Here is a 17,084-nt window from a genome sequence, read left to right as displayed (position 1 = left end):
CGGCTACTGGTGGAAGTTCATTTGATAGGGCTTTCAGGATCCTATATTCCAGGTCTGCTCAGCACAGCTATTGCCCCACCAAATGGAGTTCAGCTCACCAGTCATGGTTGGCAGCCTACCAGTGAGTTGACAAATATCCTGGTTTGGCTTTGTGTTTGTGTCTGTGACTGTGTGTGTGTGTGTGTGTGAGAGAGAGAGAGAGAGAGAGAGAGAGGGACAAGGGTAGAGGAAGCACATGGCAGATAACATGGCCACTGTCTTATGTTCATCTGGGTGGATTATAAGTCATGCTGACCTGCTGCCTGTAGGCAACAAGCCAGCCATGAAATAGCCGCATTTCATGGCTATTTGGGACATCATTTTGTGCTGTTGATGTACCTCTGATGCATTTCGGTTTAGTAGCAATCTCACAATAGCGTGGGTGGCATTGAGTGATTTTAGCATAAAAAGGAGAAGTGTCGTGGGGGAGCGTTTTTTGTGTATAGAAAGACAGCATTAAATGTTTCCATTAGTTGCCATAGGGATGGGCAGAAGTTCAGTTTAAATGACAGCTTCTTGACGCTTTAGGATATTATTATTTTTTTAAAAAAAGAAGTCATTGTGACTTCCCCCTTCCTTTTCTTACTATTATTGCTCTTGAAGACATTTTAAATTAAGGAAGGTATAAAATCCAAAGGTGTGCTCCTCTTGCAGACAATGAAAGGATACCTGAGTCCTCATCCCCAACTAAAACAAAACCCCAGGTCCCAAATAGTATTGATCAAATCAGCAGGGGAGGTGCAGTTTCTTTTCAGGGCTATGCATTGAATTTGACTCTAACTTGGCTCATCTTCTAGACCAGCCTTTCTGAGCCTTGGCTCCAAAGGTGTTGCTGGACTACAGCTCCCATCATTCCTAGCTAGCAGGACCAGTGGTGATGGGAGTTGTAGTCCAACAACATCTGGGGACCCAAGGTTGAGAAAGGCTGTTCTAGACCTACCATCTCCACTATCCTTACCCACACAGACACATGTCCATCATGACTGCCTCTTCAAAGCAGAGTTCTATCAACCAACATTTAAGTCGCTCGCTGCTATTATCTCAGCGTGCACCTGCTTTGTAATGATTGCATTAACCAAAAAACAAGCAAACATGCAAGTGTGGCATTTTCAAAATGCAACTCAATCTATTTTTAATGGTAGTGTTAAATTAATGTAAAAAAGAAGAAGCATTAGCTTCCTCCATTTATCTCCCTGCCCAGTGATTCATAACAGGATAATTTCACAAGCTCAAGATACAAATTACATCCCATAGCACACAATCCAAGCTTAGGGATATCAAAGGCCTGGAGCTGTGGTTTATGTCCATCCCAAGGGCTGTAAGTTTGCCAACACTTTTGGCATTTTGAGCACCTGACAAAGGACGTTTTGATTTTCTTGTCATTTACAAAATTAGGCAGCTTAATAATAAATACTGTATGACTTGCAAATGAGATAAATAGTGAAGGATTTTATTTTGGACCACGACTGTTTCCCCATTAACTTTTCACAGAAAGAAAAATATGAAGGGGTGGGAAGATTGAATACAATATCTTTAACTCTGATTTTAGAATTTTCAGATCAGTAACACTCACCACTCACATTAAGATCAAGCCCTTACTCAAAAAATAATGATTAAAAATGAAGATTAAAATTTAATTATAAAGACAAAGCATTGAAACACATCAAAGACTAGCTGATATATTTTTGCTTATGCTTTTGTAAGCAGCAGCATGCTTCAAACACATCAAATGGGCAGATACATTGATAGATTCACATATCTGTGATGATGCTCCAGAGGATTTTTCTGTCCCTGTATAGTTAATGGGTCTAAAATCTCCATCTGGTTTATTTCATAAAAGCATCAAAAGGTAAAACAGTCTACTGTGGGTGATGGGCTGTCATATTAGTGACCATCTGTGTTTAAAATGTTCTGTGATAAACTTGTCTTCAAAACTAAACTTTTACCTTATTACTAGTGCCTTAATTTATACAGTGTTTGTGCACTGGTCCCCTTATTTTTTCTGCAGCACGTTGGTATGTTGCTGGAGGCAGAATTGCATAACAAGTTGTAAGCGCTAGACTTGTGGGCCAGGTAGGGACCTAAAGCCACAGTCCTAATATTTATTAGAGGTTACCAGCCACAAACATTCGCTGCACCTTCTGCTTGTGTGGTGGCACCTGTGTAAAACCACTTCTTACTGTTTGTAGTAGAGTTTTCCCAGAGGCAGAGGACAAGAACAGGAGTCATACTCAAATTCACAGTCAAGAGCTTCTTTATTGCTTGACTGGTTGCACAAGCATTTCTGTTACTATTATATACAAGCTATTTACATTCCTTCTTTCTCTCTCCAGCATGGTATAATCTCAGTCCAATAATTAACAATCCTGACGCAGCAAAACTCACAGTAACAGCAGCGCACATTGTCTTAATTCCAACCTTGTTGTCAGCATGCGTGCTGACTGTGTGTGTGTTTTCCTCCTGTGGTTATTGCAGTCTGCAACTTCCTCCCTTTATTTGCACCTCTAGCTGACACCAATCAAGCCTAGAGTGCCACTCCTACACACTAAAGAAAATTCTGGAACACTCTTTAAAGCTTCCAGGAACTTGTATCTGTTTTTTAAAGAATGTTTTCCTAACAATATTTATTTCCTACCAACAGAGTGGCTACATCCAGTCTGCTGGTCACAGTGATGTTGAACACACCACATTGCACACACCACTGAAGAGAGCTCAGAGGCCTTAGCATAGAGTATACCACAGTAACTCCCTGGGAGAGGTGTCAGCTCCCATCCTGCTTTAAGTCCTGGTGTGAGGAGCTTCTGGATGCTTCTCCTTTCACTGTAGCTTCTCAGCGAAAACCCTTCCAAACTGACCCAATCCAGGCTGTACACTGGGAGAAGGGCCATAGCTCAGTGGTGTGGCATCTGCTTTCCATGCAGAAAGTCCCAGGTCCAGTCCCTGGCATCTCCAGGTATGCCTAGGAGAAAACTGTGTCTGAAATCCTAGACGGTACTGAGCTCAATGGGCCAGTGGTCTGACGCAGTACAAAGCAACTTCCTTGGTTACTTCTGGGCAGGAAGGAGGGCTTCCTGTCTCACTAGAATTTTGCTTGAACAACAAGTTCTACCTGTGGCCTTGTGTTTCCAGTCCTGCTCTTTAATCCTGGCTTGTTCTCTGGCTTGGCCTTCGCATTTGCCCTCAGAGCCTGATTGTTCCCAGACCCTCCAAGTGTTTCATTATTTTCCAGGGACAGTCCTGGATTTACAGAAGCCGTCCCAGTTTCTGATTTGATCCCGGAATGTCTTACTTTTCCTTAGAATGTTCCTGTTTTCATCAGAGAAATGTTGGAGGATATGAAGTTATGCAACCCCTGAGCCAAGGAGATAAGTAACTATACAACCTTTAGAAGACATCTGAAGGCAGCCCAATATATAGGGATTTTTAAAAAAATGTTTAATGCTTTATTATGTTTTTATATATGTTGAAAGCCACCCAGAATGGCTGGGGCAACCCAGTCAGATGGGTGGAGTATATAAAAAATAGTATAGAACAGGACGTCCCTATTTTCATTAGAGAAATGTTGGAGGGTATGTTGTTCCTTGGCACTAATTCCTGGTTCACAGCTCCTGAGTCACTCCAGGCTTGCTACCCATGGACCAGCCCACATGGCCAAGTCTGTCAATTCTCCCTTGAACTTGAGGTTTTGAGCTAAGGTGCTTTTTCTGTTATTCTATACTCAAGCTATCAGCTGGATACTTCTGTGAAGTCTTTTACTGTGTACTTTCCAAAATGGCTCACGTCTGAGGGTATCAAGCAAATACAGAACAAAGCTCTTGCCTTCAGTCCTTTTCAGCACAAGATTAATACTTACAGCAGCCTATAGGGCTACTCTTGACAGCTAAGTGGCAAAAACCTTTACTTCTCTCTCTTTTCTTTTTGAACTTGTCCCCCCGGAAACAACTCCCTGCAATAATCCCCCTTGCCTACATGTTCCTTCAGCTGCCCATTCAGTTTTCTCTCCTACTTTCTTTTGGGGCTAATATTAGTGTTTGTCAGCAGCAAAATTCTTAGCCTTTTCTTCCCAAGCTCTGAGTCATTATCACAACATTCATGTTCACAAAGAACAGTTTAGAGGAGGGAGGGGGAGAGAGAATGAGAGAGAGGTGGGTAAAAACCTGTTGCCAACACATAAGTGCATGCCGGAAAGTCACCAGGCCACTCATAAACACCAGGCACCCAATTATTGCCCTTTCTCCATCAAACAGTTCAATTTTCTGTTTGGAATCTTGGCTCTGGGTGAATATGTATACATTCTGATAGAGAATTTCCTTAACAGCTACTTTTACATGAGGGTACAGGAAAATGGGGCATGTTAGATGGGCCCAGTTCAGATATTTGTTGTGTGTGTGGATGGGGTGGGGCGGACTAGGGTTATCAAACGTTTGTAAGCTCAAATCATGTTTTTCCAATTCTGATTTGGAGGCAAACTATGGTTTGTGTTAACCATAGTTTGTGGCAACTACCATTCTCATAGGATGGAAATTGGATAGAGGAAAAGAGGAGGGGAAGTAGCATGAAGGCTCCAACCTGCTTGCTTATCATTAAAACTTCATCCAAATGAATCCTGAGGTGGTGGCTATGATGGTAATGCCACCTGACCCTCCCTGTGGAGGGTTTCCCAAAGTGCCATTGCATCAAAGCCGCTCTCCTTTATGCAAGGGTCACATAGCCCAGTATGTGATGACACTTGGAAGCAACGGTGCTTCCGTATTATAGAGACCACCCCCTTATTTAGACTTAATGTGAAGGTAAGGGTACCCCTGACCGTTAGGTCCAGTCGCGGATGACTCTGGGGTTTCAGCGCTCATCTCGCTCTATAGGCCGAGGGAACCGGCGTTTGTCCACAGACAGCTCCTGGGTCATGTGGCCAGCATGACTAAGCAGCTTCTGGCAAACCAGAGCAGCGCACAGAAACGCCGTTTACCTTCCCGCTGGAGTGGTACCTATTTATCTACTTGCACTTTGATGTGCTTTAGAACTGCTAGGTGGGCAGGAGCAGGGACCGAGCAGCGGGAGCTCACCCCGTCACAGGGAATTGAACCACCGACCTTCTGATCAGCAATCTCTAGGCTCTGTGGTTTAGACCACAGCGCCACTCGTGTCCCAAAACTTCCCTCTCCTGGAACACAAAATGGTACACTGTTCTTCATTGGAGGTTTTAAAGCAGAGATTGGATTCTCCTCTGTTGGGGATTATTTAGCTGTGATTTCTGCATTGCAGGGGGTTGTACTAGGTGATTCTTGGGAGGGTCATCCACAGGTCTGTGATTCTATGAGAATAGGTATTTCTTTTATTTCTGAGCTCCATTGCACTGAAATGCACAGGGCACCTGTAAGTTCTCTGTAGTATTTATTTGTTACATTCTCATACTGCTTTCCTTCCAAAGAGCTCAACGTAGCACACATAACACTCGCTTCTTTTTATCCCCTGTGAGATAGGTCAGACTGGGAGATAGTAAGCTTTATGGCTGAGTGGGGGTTTGAACCTGACTCTCCCCAGTTCCATTTCAACACTCCAATCCTGTGGATGCCAAAGTTGTGCCATCAAGATATTCTTGGAGTACAGCTGCCACCCCCCACCTCCCGATCACTGGCTGGGGATGATGGGAGTTGTTGTCCAACAATTAGAGGGGGGTGTGTTGGCTTCCTTGCTCCAGTCACTCTGCATCACTCCCCCCCCCCATTTTCCTCCTCTGGAAAGCCTAGGACTCTTTCCCAACTTTTTTGATAGGAAAGACAAAACAAAACAAAACAAAAAGCAAAAACAGATCACCTGGCGTTGTTGTGAAGTCACTGTGGATGGCCCTGCCTGCCCCTGAAGCCTTACGCTTCCCTGCATGATTTCTGCTGCTGGCAGACATGGCCATTCTATCCTAAGGCAAATTCCCACTGTACTTTCGATATCTGTTGGGTTGGCAGTGTGACTCAATCATACAACATTCGTTGATTTTAAATCAGGGAATAAAATTAAATTAGAAGGCTTATATGTTTCTTCCCCGAATGAAGAAACGTACAAACCATTCAACTAAAGTAGACTTATTTGTATTTCCAGCAGGACAGGTGTGCATGTGTAAGACAGTTTGGCATCTCTTTTGACTTTCAGTGTAATGTTTGCCTTTGTGAATCTTCCAAGGACACAGTGCAGTCAAATGAAGCACCTTTAAGGTCTGTTGGAAGTGAGTTAAGCATGTGCTTATTTCTTCATTGGAACCAATGCAACTTTAAAGTGTTTTGCTTTGGCTGGATCATGCCCCAAGTGAGTATGAGGGAGATTCTGCAGCTGGGATCCAAATACTGTGAAATTAGTTATTCACAGCAATAGCGGCTTTGGGATTAATTTCTTGACCTGCATTGCCAACCCTGGTGCCAGATAGCAAATCTACTTTTGAAACAGAGTGAACTTTCAAAAGCAGCTTGTCAAATGGTATGGGGTTCTGTTGTTCAAAGAAAAAATATTTTTTAAAAATCCCACAGGGTTTGCCAAAGCCTTTGGGCACATCAGCTGTGATGTCATATTTTATGGAATGTTCACTAACATTCCAACTGCTTGGGTGGGTGGGTGGGATAGTGACCATCAATGCAATGTTGACGTTAGGCAGAAAGCCTGTGGCAAAGGAATTTAAGCAGCCCAAATGTGTGCAGAATTGCATGCAAAGAGAGCAGAATTCATGAAGGAAGTGATAGATCAGCTTGGCAGGAGCATCGTTTTTTAAGGCCAGATGAGACGTGCTTTTTCTTTTGCAAATAACCAGGTTGGGAGGCTAATCAAGGTCAGGACTATTGTGGAGGGAGGGGCTTAAACTCCTCATCCTCAACATGGTCCTAAATAGAACTGGTTCTCCATACCCACACTTCTCAATGCAAGGGAAATTCCCACGAGCGCCATTGCTCCTTATCTGGCTCAATGCCCTCTACGTTGTTGGTTTATTTGTGGAAGAAAAAGCAGCTAGACAGAACCAAAAACTATGACAAATATCATGTCTAAGTTTGGCCCTTAGGATCTGGAGACAAAGGCGAAGAGTCTGATGCCTTGGAAATTGGTTGCTTATAATGCAAAGAATGAAGAAAAGCAGGAGAGAGATTAGGTGGTGGGTTGAGAAGCAGAAACTTAGTGCAAGGTTGGTTGTAGGGAACAAGAGTTCTTATAAAAATTGAAACAGAGAAGGCAAGGAATCAGTGGTAGGATGAGCCAAGGTTTGCTCCCTTATTCATTGTCCCCAAAGAGGACACAGATTTGCATATGCTAATTTAAATGCAATAAAAAAAAATAAGTATAGTAGTTATGATACATCTCATCTCTGTGGGAAGGACCATGACCAGCTGACCTGTTTGCCTTTTCAGTCTGCTGCTGAGGTGCAAACTGTGGGTGGTCAACTTCAAGGCTCCTTCTGCTCTCCCTTCTCATGGTTCTTTATCTTTTTATTGTCGAGTCCTCCAGATAGAGGCCTGTCCTCTGTAAAGTAGGGCATGTGGCCACCCAAAGCCAAGAAGAAGGACCTTGTGCAGGACCTAGGAACAGGAGCAAGCAATGGGCACCATAAAGCTATGGGAGGGGGAGACTTTTGTATATTAATCTGAACTTTACCAGCCAAAATGTGTGTGATTTGCAAGTCCCTTGCATGTGCAGATGCTACAGAGAAAATATTATCAGAACAGTCCCACTTGGATCCTGCCCCTAATAGATGCTTTGCTCGAGCAATTGTGTTGCCATGCACTTCCAAAAGGAGGGAGGAACTAGAAACTGCATTAGAGAAAGGAGAGAGAGGGGGAGAGACTGTGCATTTCATTCTAGAAAATAACTACCAATTATAATTACTCACCATGTTTCCTGGCTCAGAAGAAAAGTGGGGTTGCTTCGAACCACCCAGCACATTTTGTCATGATTAGAAAATACTCCATACCTTTTACAGAGCAGTGGAGGAGACACAGAAATAATTTCAAATGCAAATGAAATTGAGGGGGTAGGAAGCAGGGAACAGATAAGCCAGTAAAATAAAGCTGCTTTTATATATATATATTAGTAGGCAAATGTGTTCTGGAAAAGACAGGCTCCTTTCATCTGTGCATAGGGGTTCCAAATTCTTCATTGTATACAGCAGTCTTGTTACCTTCTCCTCCTCATTTTTTATTTTAAGACTGAAGTGAGAATTAGAAGTGACTTGCTAGGATTTAGAGGCAGTTTTAATTACTGCTTAGCTTTACTTCATGGTGTACAGTAAGATGCAAAGAGGATCGTGAGATTGGTAAGTACCTTTCTCCTATAAACAATTGTTTTGCTTTATTTCTATTTATTTATTTTTAAAAATCCTGTATAGATTATTCCTGATCCTTATCTAGATGAAAATATTTCTTAAAAAAAGGCTTTATGATATGCGTTTTGTCTGCAGAGATTCTTGGTCAATATAATGTTTATATTTCCGAAATCTAGAGAACTGTTTTGCAAGGCGAGGGGGAGCTTAACCTTTGGACTTACTGGGCATTAGGAAAACATGTCTGGTATATCCAGAAAAGAGAGAGAGACTAAAACCAATCCACTAGCTCTTGATAAGAACAGAATTGGTCAGTGAAGCATTCCCCTGCATTATTCATCACTTTGCATTTTACTGTGAGATAACTTTATAGCCCCATTTTTCTTGTGGTAAATAGTCGGGGGTGCGGCTGGGGGGGGTGCGGGCTGGAAGTAAATTATTAGACAAGGCAAAGTGGTATGAGTTAATCATTGCAGCAGCATTTATTCTTCTTATGCTAACCATTCTGATATTGAGCAAAGAAAGAGAAGATCAGGAATGTGGGTTGTGGGGAGAAATAAATCACATTCAATGTATGTATGTATGTATGTATGTATGTATATGTTGTTCGCTGGGAAAGTTGGACTGCCACCAGGAGCGGATGGTCTTTTCCTCCTGAGGAGAGAGAGGTTGAGTGGGCGTAGAGGAGAGGCAAGTGTCACCTTCTGTTGCTTAGTAACATCTCCTGGTATCAGATAAAAGAGGTCCAGTTGATGTTATACATTATTCATCTGAGTTCCAATCAAACCATCAAAATTATTTGCTTGCATTGGGGGACTTTTAGCCAGATCAAAAGAACTCTCACTCGAAACTACTGAACCTTTCACCACTGGCAGACTTCTTCTCTCTCTCGCTATATATATATATAAATATCTTGATGCTGCAGAAAACCTCCTTGAAGAACTACAGAAGTTTTCTTGCTACGATAAAGCTTGCAAATATTGAAATGGTCTCGTGCTGACTGACCAAGAAGAAGAATTCCCCATCTATTCTTTGGGAACCTGACTCTAGATAAAGGACTAATGGGAGGAGATGCTTTTAAAGGAATCCTGGAGGAGCTTTTTGATAATTAAGCATAACAGAGGTGATTAATTCCAGGATTTCTGCCACCACCCCCTTTTAAATGCTGTTAATATCATATCCACAGTTAATTGTCTATAATGTTTGGTGAATGCTGGATTCTAAATATATAGCATAAGTGTCCTGGAGGGGAAGGAAAACCCAGGAGTCTGGAAGGTAAGACGGAGCCAGGATCATTGACAGTGAACATACCGAATATAAAATGTATGAGTACTACCAGTGCATGCCAGAACCTACTTTTACTACTCCAACACTGTGTAAAGATTTCAGGAGAATGCTAGCACCCAAAAAGCTTACAGGGAGAACCTTTGACAATATGGGAATGATAGTCACTTTCTCCAACATTTTAAAAGCTGGCAACATGAAGTCATACCAGTCCTCCCTGCCAGCATGAAATAACATTTTACAAAAATAATTGTGGGCTGACTCATCTCTGGAAAAGTGCAAGGCTAATATTGTCAGAAGACTGGAGAAAATGTTTTGTTTTTTTAAAAAATGGATTTATTAGCATTTGTATTACATTATTGACAGGGTGCTTAGGATTCTAGTAGGGCAAAAATAATATTCACACAATCTTTAAGGAGAAGGCAGGGTGCAACAGGCAGTTTAAAAGGTGAGCAGCTTCAGATGAACAAAAATTGCAAACATCCAATTCATTCATTCATTTTTCTAAATTTGTGTATGGGGAAACATGCAATGTGGAAAACTGGGGATCTTAATGAAATGAAAAAGTAGAGGATTCCCACCCGATCTCCCCACCCTCCAAAATAAGGATGGCTTAAATTTTGCTTGTAAGCTTTTAGCCTGTTTTAATATTTAGGGTTTTCCTCTTCCTTTTCTTAGGAGGCTGACTACATCACTTTGGGAAACAAGGGAGAAGTGACCACAAAATCCCTCTAAGATGGATAGTCCTTTCAAGATGGACTACCTCCTAGATGTTGACTCTGCCTATCGGCTGTTTTACAGTCAAGGAGCTCAAGGTAATGTAATTTGAGGTGATGAGTTACTGGGGTTAATAATAATAATAATAATAATAATAATAATAATATGTGTTAAGGTAAAGGCACTATTGCCCCCTGGTGGAAGGCATGAGGGAAAATGGTAGAACAGGGGTAGGCAACCTAAGGCCCGGGGGCCGGATGCGGCCCAATCACCTTCTCAATCCGGCCCATGGACAGTCTGGGAATCAGCGTGTTTTCACATGAGTAGAATGTGTCCTTTTATTTAAAATGCATCTCTGGGGCCTGCCTGGTGTTTTTACATGAGTAGAATGTATGCTTTTATTTAAAATGCATCTCTGGGTTATTTGTGGGGCATAAGAGTTCATGCATATATATTTTTTCATAATATAGTCCGGCCTACCACATGGGATGGAAAAAAGCTTGCTGACCCCTGTGGTAGAACAAATATAGCTCAGCTGACTCAGGAATGACTTTCCAAAGAAAGAATAGCCCTGGCTTGGGTGGGGCTGGGGGCTGGGCAAGAGTGGCCATTGGAGGGTGGAGGAGTCTGAGATGAAGGTAACCAGTGGATGGAAACTGTGTCTGTTTCTCTTGTTATGGGAGGTGGCTTCAATCTTCAATGCACCTTTCAAGTTGCTAATGGGGACACTACACGATTTGGTTATTTATTTATTTATTGCACTACTTTTCCTTCAAGGGGCTCCAGCACAGCTGGCTCTTCACACACACACACTTCCATTTTCTCTTCACAACAACCCTGCAAAGTAGATTTGGCTGAGAGGCAGTGACTAGCTGCAGGTCACCCAATGAATGTCATGCCTGTGTCTTCCCAGTCCTAGTCCAACACTTTCAAGCTTGTGTTCCCACATGTTATTGGACTACAACTCCCACCATCCCTGACCAGTGGTCCTGCTAACTAGGGATGATGGGAGTTGTAGTCCAACAACACTGGGGGACCCAAGGTTGAGGAAGGCTGCTCAAACCACTGTACCACATTGGGTTTCTGCTGTATGCTTTCGAAAGGTTAAATAAAGCTATTGGGAAGAGCAGAGTTAGATCAGGGCTGGTGGAATCAGGGGAGGGAGTGCAATCCTTTCCCCACTTTGCCATTATCTTGACCTTACTTGACCTTGAAACAACTGTGGGGAGAAACATACAGGCATGCATGATGTTAAGTTCCTTTTCCTCCAACACTCTGGCCGGAATTTATTACTCTCTTGCCTTTTTCTCTCTCTCATCTATGCCCCGCTTTTATTTTTAACATGCAGTGGTACCTTGGGTTAAGTACTTAATTCGTTCTAGAGGTCCGTTCTTAACCTGAAACTGTTCTTAACCTGAAGCACCACTTTAGCTAATGGGGCCTCCTGCTGCCGCCGTGCCGCCGGAGCCCGATTTCTGTTCTTATCCTGAAGCAAAGTTCTTAACCTGAAGCACTATTTCTGGGTTAGTGGTTTAACCTGAAGCGTATGTAACCTGTGGTACCACTGTATATGAAAAGGAGATCGTACCATGGATATCATCTTGTCACCTGTCATTTGGTCCAAGGAGCTGTGAAAAATATGATGACATCTCAAAGGGGCAGGGGACTGAAAATGTATTTGGCGTGCACCCAAAATGATGTCAAGATGGCTGGTTTTCATCCCCATAGATAAGATGCTGAGGTGTCTTGAGTAACCTTGAGCCTTTAAAGAGGAAATTATTGAGAAATGCCCAGGCTCTATGTGGCAGGAGGCTGCTGCAGGCGCCTGGCATTTTCCAGTTACTGCCATGCTTTTACGGCTCCTGGCACTTATGTCAGCACATGTCTTTCCCTTAAAGCCACCACCGAACCATCGTCAGCATCATCACTGTACCTCAGGCCAAAAGCATCCGGGGATATAATATCATCAGGGTTTGAAAGAAGATAGCAAATGGGCTATGCATAACAAATCATTATTGTTTTATTGATGGTTTGTGCCTTAATGAATGTCTTCTTTATTGAAAAGGAGATCGGATTACACACACACAATAACTTCCTATTGTATTTTGATTTCCTCTCAGTACAATTGCTGGAAATGAAGTTGGTTGCAATGGAAGGCTGTCATCTGTGCCCTCACAATTTTGAAGTGCCACTGGGCACTTCAGCACTTCAGCAACAACAGCAGCAACAACAAAATTGCTTAAAGTTCAGTTCTACACATGTAAAATTGAAGACTAAACTACACCCTACACCAAACACGTAATTTGGGATTTGGACTGCGGCGAGTGGCCAGGGTGGTGGTGGTAGTAATTATATATTTTATTTAAAATACTTATAGCCAGTGCTTTTTCTGTGGGTACTGAAGGTACCAGACCATTTAATATCCAGGCAAAGTATATATAGGGAATTCAAATATTTAAGATTCAGGTAGATAGCCATGTTGATCTGATGAAGTTGAATATATACAGATAGATAGATAGATCTAGATCTAGATCTAGATATAATGTCGAATAGCACCTTAGAGACCATTAGAGACCAAGAACAAACTTAGTTGGTCTCTAAGGTGCTACTGGACAATTTTTTTTTAAATATATATATATATATATATATATATATATATATATATTATTTTTATATATTTTATATATATAAAATATATATATAATATATATATATATATTATATATATAAAATATTTCAGTCCAAAGTCATTTTAACTTTTTCCTCCATGAAGTTATCTGAATGAAAATTGCTCCTTACTTAGACCTTCAGGAGTGAACGTGCATAGAAGAAATCAGATTATCATTATTGTATTAGTACTGTACTGTGAATAATCTAGCTCTATACAGTGGTACCTTGGGTTACAAACACCTCAGGTTACAAACACTTCGGGTTTCAGACTCCGCTAACCCAGAAGTAGTACCTCAGGTTAAGAACTTTACCTCAGGATGAGAACAGAAATTGTGCGGTGGCGGTGCAGCAGCGGGAGGCCCCATTAGCTAAAATGTTACCTCAGGTTTATAACTGTTTCAGTTTAAGAACAGACCTCCAGAACGAATTAAGTTCATAACCGGAGGTACTACTGTACATACATTGGATGCTCGAGTCCCCTGGTAGTAGACTCTACCACCATAAGTGGCATTATTACACTTTTGAATGCTCCCTGACATAAATGAATAAATATATAAAACCACTGCCCTTTGTGAAGAAATCAAATACAATAGAGAGATTTCTCCTTGTTGTGCTAATTTTCTCCTTGCAGGGAGCTTTCATTTTTGTTGAGTTATAATGTAGGCATATTTTTAAATGATGTTCTGTTTGGAAGGGTTATAAAGTACTTGACTGCCTCAGAACACTTCCCACCTCATTCTGTGGCCTGTGTAAATCCACCTCAGTCAAAAGAAGGGTGGCCTCAGTAATAAAGAGTTTCTGCATTAATTGTGCATGTGAACAGTACATCAGTTTTCCAAGTGCCCACTTCCTTGGCAAATGCTGAACCAAAATTCTGAATTCATTCATTGTTGTGCTAATTTTGAAATACCTACGCAATCTTCCTAATGTTGTCAGGGCCAGAACTGAAATTATTATTTATTCTTGATTCCGGGAACTTGATTCAAAGTCATTTGATGTGTTTCTGATTTCACTGAGCTACCCCTCGATGCATGTCTTCAGTTCTGTCCCTCTTTGCACCAGCAGGTGGCAGAGTGGATAAAACTGACTGCGTCTGCTTCTTGCTTCTTGACTTGTGCAAATTCTAACTATGCCCAATGACTGCCTGCAAGAATTGAACATCTTGTTTCAAACTGATTATGTGAAACCAGTGGATTAAAGATCACATTCAGTTTAAAACAGTTTGGGGACATTGAGAATTGCCTAAATAAAGCAGGGGCCCCTGCTATGTACCTCTTGCGCTTCTCTGGGATGCAAGTGAACCCCTCTGTCTGGAATGATATCCAGGTTACCTCCACTGTCAGAGGCCATATGCTGCTGAATCCTAGTTACTGTGAATTGCAGGAGGGGAGAGTGCTTTTATGCTTTGGTCTTGCCTGCATGTTTCCCCACAGGCATCAGACTGGTCACTGGGAGAGCAGATTGCTAGATTAGATGGGCCATTGCACTGGTCTAGCAGTTCCTCTGTTAATGTGTTTAGAGGCCATTGGGTAACAACCAATATATACGAGTGCAAAAGGGGTATCTAAACATTATGGGGGCTTACAAATTTGTTATTTAGATTGGTAGACGTTTAAATAGATGGTGGAGGTTTTCAGCTTTCGTCAGGCACTGTAGCCTCTTCTTACTAAGAAAGGCAGTATAAAGCTATGCACCAGTGCATGGTGTCACCAGAACTGAAATCTATTCAAGGCTCTGGAACAGGCTGCAAGCCAATGGGCAATCTAAGCCCAGCAGTAACTCTGGTCCTGTCAGTGGATGAGGTCACAGGGCCAATTAAGAGTTTGCCCATCATTGCTACAGTGCCAGCCTCGCTTGCTTTGTAGACATTACATAGAATCATTTATACAACCTGGTGGACTGGGAGGGAGCTTCTACCAAATCATTGGAACATGGGGACCTCTTTTTGACCCACTGTATGATGACATTTTCCCAATCCAGGGGATCATGAGATCTGTGCTATCAGAGGTTTGGCTCATATACTGGCTAAAGGCCAACACAAGATGAACAAGTCACACATTCCAATCACAGAGATTATTTTTTCCCCTCTGACTCATTGTAGTTCAGTTTTGCTGTACAGTGGTACCTCGGGTTACACACGTTTCAGGTTACATACACTTCAGGTTACAGACTCCGCTAACCCAGAAATAGTACCTCAGGTTAAGAACTTTGCTTCAGGATGAGAACAGAAATCGTGCTCCAGCGGCGCGGTGGCAGCAGGAGGCCCCATTAGCTAAAGTGGTGCTTCAGGTTAAGAACAGTTTCAGATTAAGAACGGACCTCCAGAACGAATTAAGTACTTAACCCGAGGTACCACTGTATCTCTTACATGCCATGGATCTTCTTCTTCTTTGAATTTATATACCGCCCTATACCCAGAGGTCTCAGGGTGGTTCACAGAAAAGATCAGCATAAAAACCACAATATATATAATAAAAATAAAAACAGCAACTGAATAACAACCCCACCCCCCAAAAGAGCCACATTTTAAAAGGGCATAGGATGTCAATCAGATCCACCAAAGGCCTGGTTAAAAAGGAAGGCTTAGTGATAGCCATTTTTTAAAAAATGTGTATGTACAACATTAGGTTTAAGTTTTATATTTATATCAACTTAAACCTAATAAACCTTAAATTTATGCCAAGGTGCCTTCTAAGCAGTTTACAAGTATAAAAGAAGATGCAAAAAAATAAAATAAACACACACAATTAAAATACACAATAAACCAGTTCATCAAAACATGAAAATCAACACCCACAGTTGACATGCACAATAAAACAGGCCCATTATTTCCATGTTACTGCATAACAGTCAATATACTTTACATCCCCTTCACGTCCAGGCACTCCTCTGCTCCCGATAAATCAGATTGCCGAAGTATCCAGATAAGGGGGAGTGAGGGTGACACATTTCTCAGCCACGGGTCTCGCATGAATCATTGCTGAGAAGCAGCAACTGTAACTGGGAATGCTCAGGATGAACCACAGGGAAACAGATGAAAAAGCCAAACTGGACTTATGTGTGTATGCTACACATTGAAACACCAGGTATAGCCATCTCTTGGCCATTTCTTAGCTACCCTCACTAAAATAGCTGTAACAAATAATTATGGCATTTTTAATAGCAGCTCTTTGAGGAAGAGAAAGGAGTGGCCAGAAAGGGGTCTTCAGTGGCTTGCAGAATTGCCTACCCTTTTTGGTAGGCATTGAGAATAAATGGCATATGCTTTTACCAACCATTTTCTACAAGGTATTGCAATGTGGGAACATAATTAAGAGGAATTGGAAGCCTTTTCCTTCTGGTCAGTTCCAGGGATAATTTGTTTGTTCATTTGCATATTCAATTTCTCTCCTTCCCTGCCTCCCAAAGGAGCCTGGCTCAACAAACAACCAAGTAGTAAAAGCAGCAACAAAAAACTTTTTTGATTAAAAAAAATTAAGAATTTTCAAGAAATCAAGCATCACTCTCTGGCTTCCCAGCCTGTTTGTTTTCTGCTTCTAGCTCACATCACTCAACTCTCTGAACTCTCAACTTTTTCTTTCTAACTACCAGCCAATTGAGGGAGGGAGGTTCACCCATTTGGTATCTGGCACAGATCCACTTCCTTTGATCCCTTAATAGCCCATTACCTAGACTATCACCTCACCAGGAAGCTAGCCTGGCTTATATTTTAACACTTGCATATATTCTTTACTCTTTGAATAAAAGATTCCGTACATGACAGACACAAAATAAGACAAGGGACTGCCATCTTATTTTTCTCCCTAACCTACAGATGAAAAGCAGCGTCCAATTCAACTTCCCATTTACATATGTGTATAGTTGAGCATTGATTTAAATTTGAGGCAAGGACGTGGATGGGATCTATTTATTACATTATGTGTTTCAGGAAACTCAGAATACTGACAGATACATAGTATTTTGAAGGGACATGTACAAAACAAACTGATTTACCGTATGCTGCTCTTTATAGCCCCTATATTCTGAGGGACTTACTCTCAGGAAAATGTGCATAGGGTTGAAACTCAATGGGGCTCATGTCTGA

General features: G+C 41.8%; 1 protein-coding gene across 2 annotated transcripts in view; it reads left to right on the top strand.

Moving 5' to 3' along the window:
- Positions 1 to 9,309: 9,309 nt before the first annotated feature.
- Positions 9,310 to 17,084, top strand: part of PHACTR1 (phosphatase and actin regulator 1) — a 242,258-nt gene continuing 234,483 nt past the window's right edge. The window contains exons 1-2 of one of the 2 annotated variants that reach the window (XM_083449478.1): positions 9,310 to 9,452; positions 10,292 to 10,428. In XM_083449478.1, coding sequence (XP_083305604.1) covers positions 10,350 to 10,428 — 79 coding nt within the window. In that variant the 5' untranslated portion in view covers positions 9,310 to 9,452; positions 10,292 to 10,349. Of the gene's footprint in view, positions 9,453 to 10,291; positions 10,429 to 17,084 lie in introns of those variants that run through there. The other variant, XM_083449475.1, reaches the window with a different exon arrangement.

Source organism: Podarcis tiliguerta (assembly GCF_965153285.1).
Source record: "Podarcis tiliguerta genome assembly, chromosome: 7".
NCBI lineage: Eukaryota > Metazoa > Chordata > Lepidosauria > Squamata > Lacertidae > Podarcis > Podarcis tiliguerta.
The sequence above is the reverse complement of the archived record's forward strand: the minus strand, read 5'-3'. Positions and strand labels throughout refer to the sequence as shown.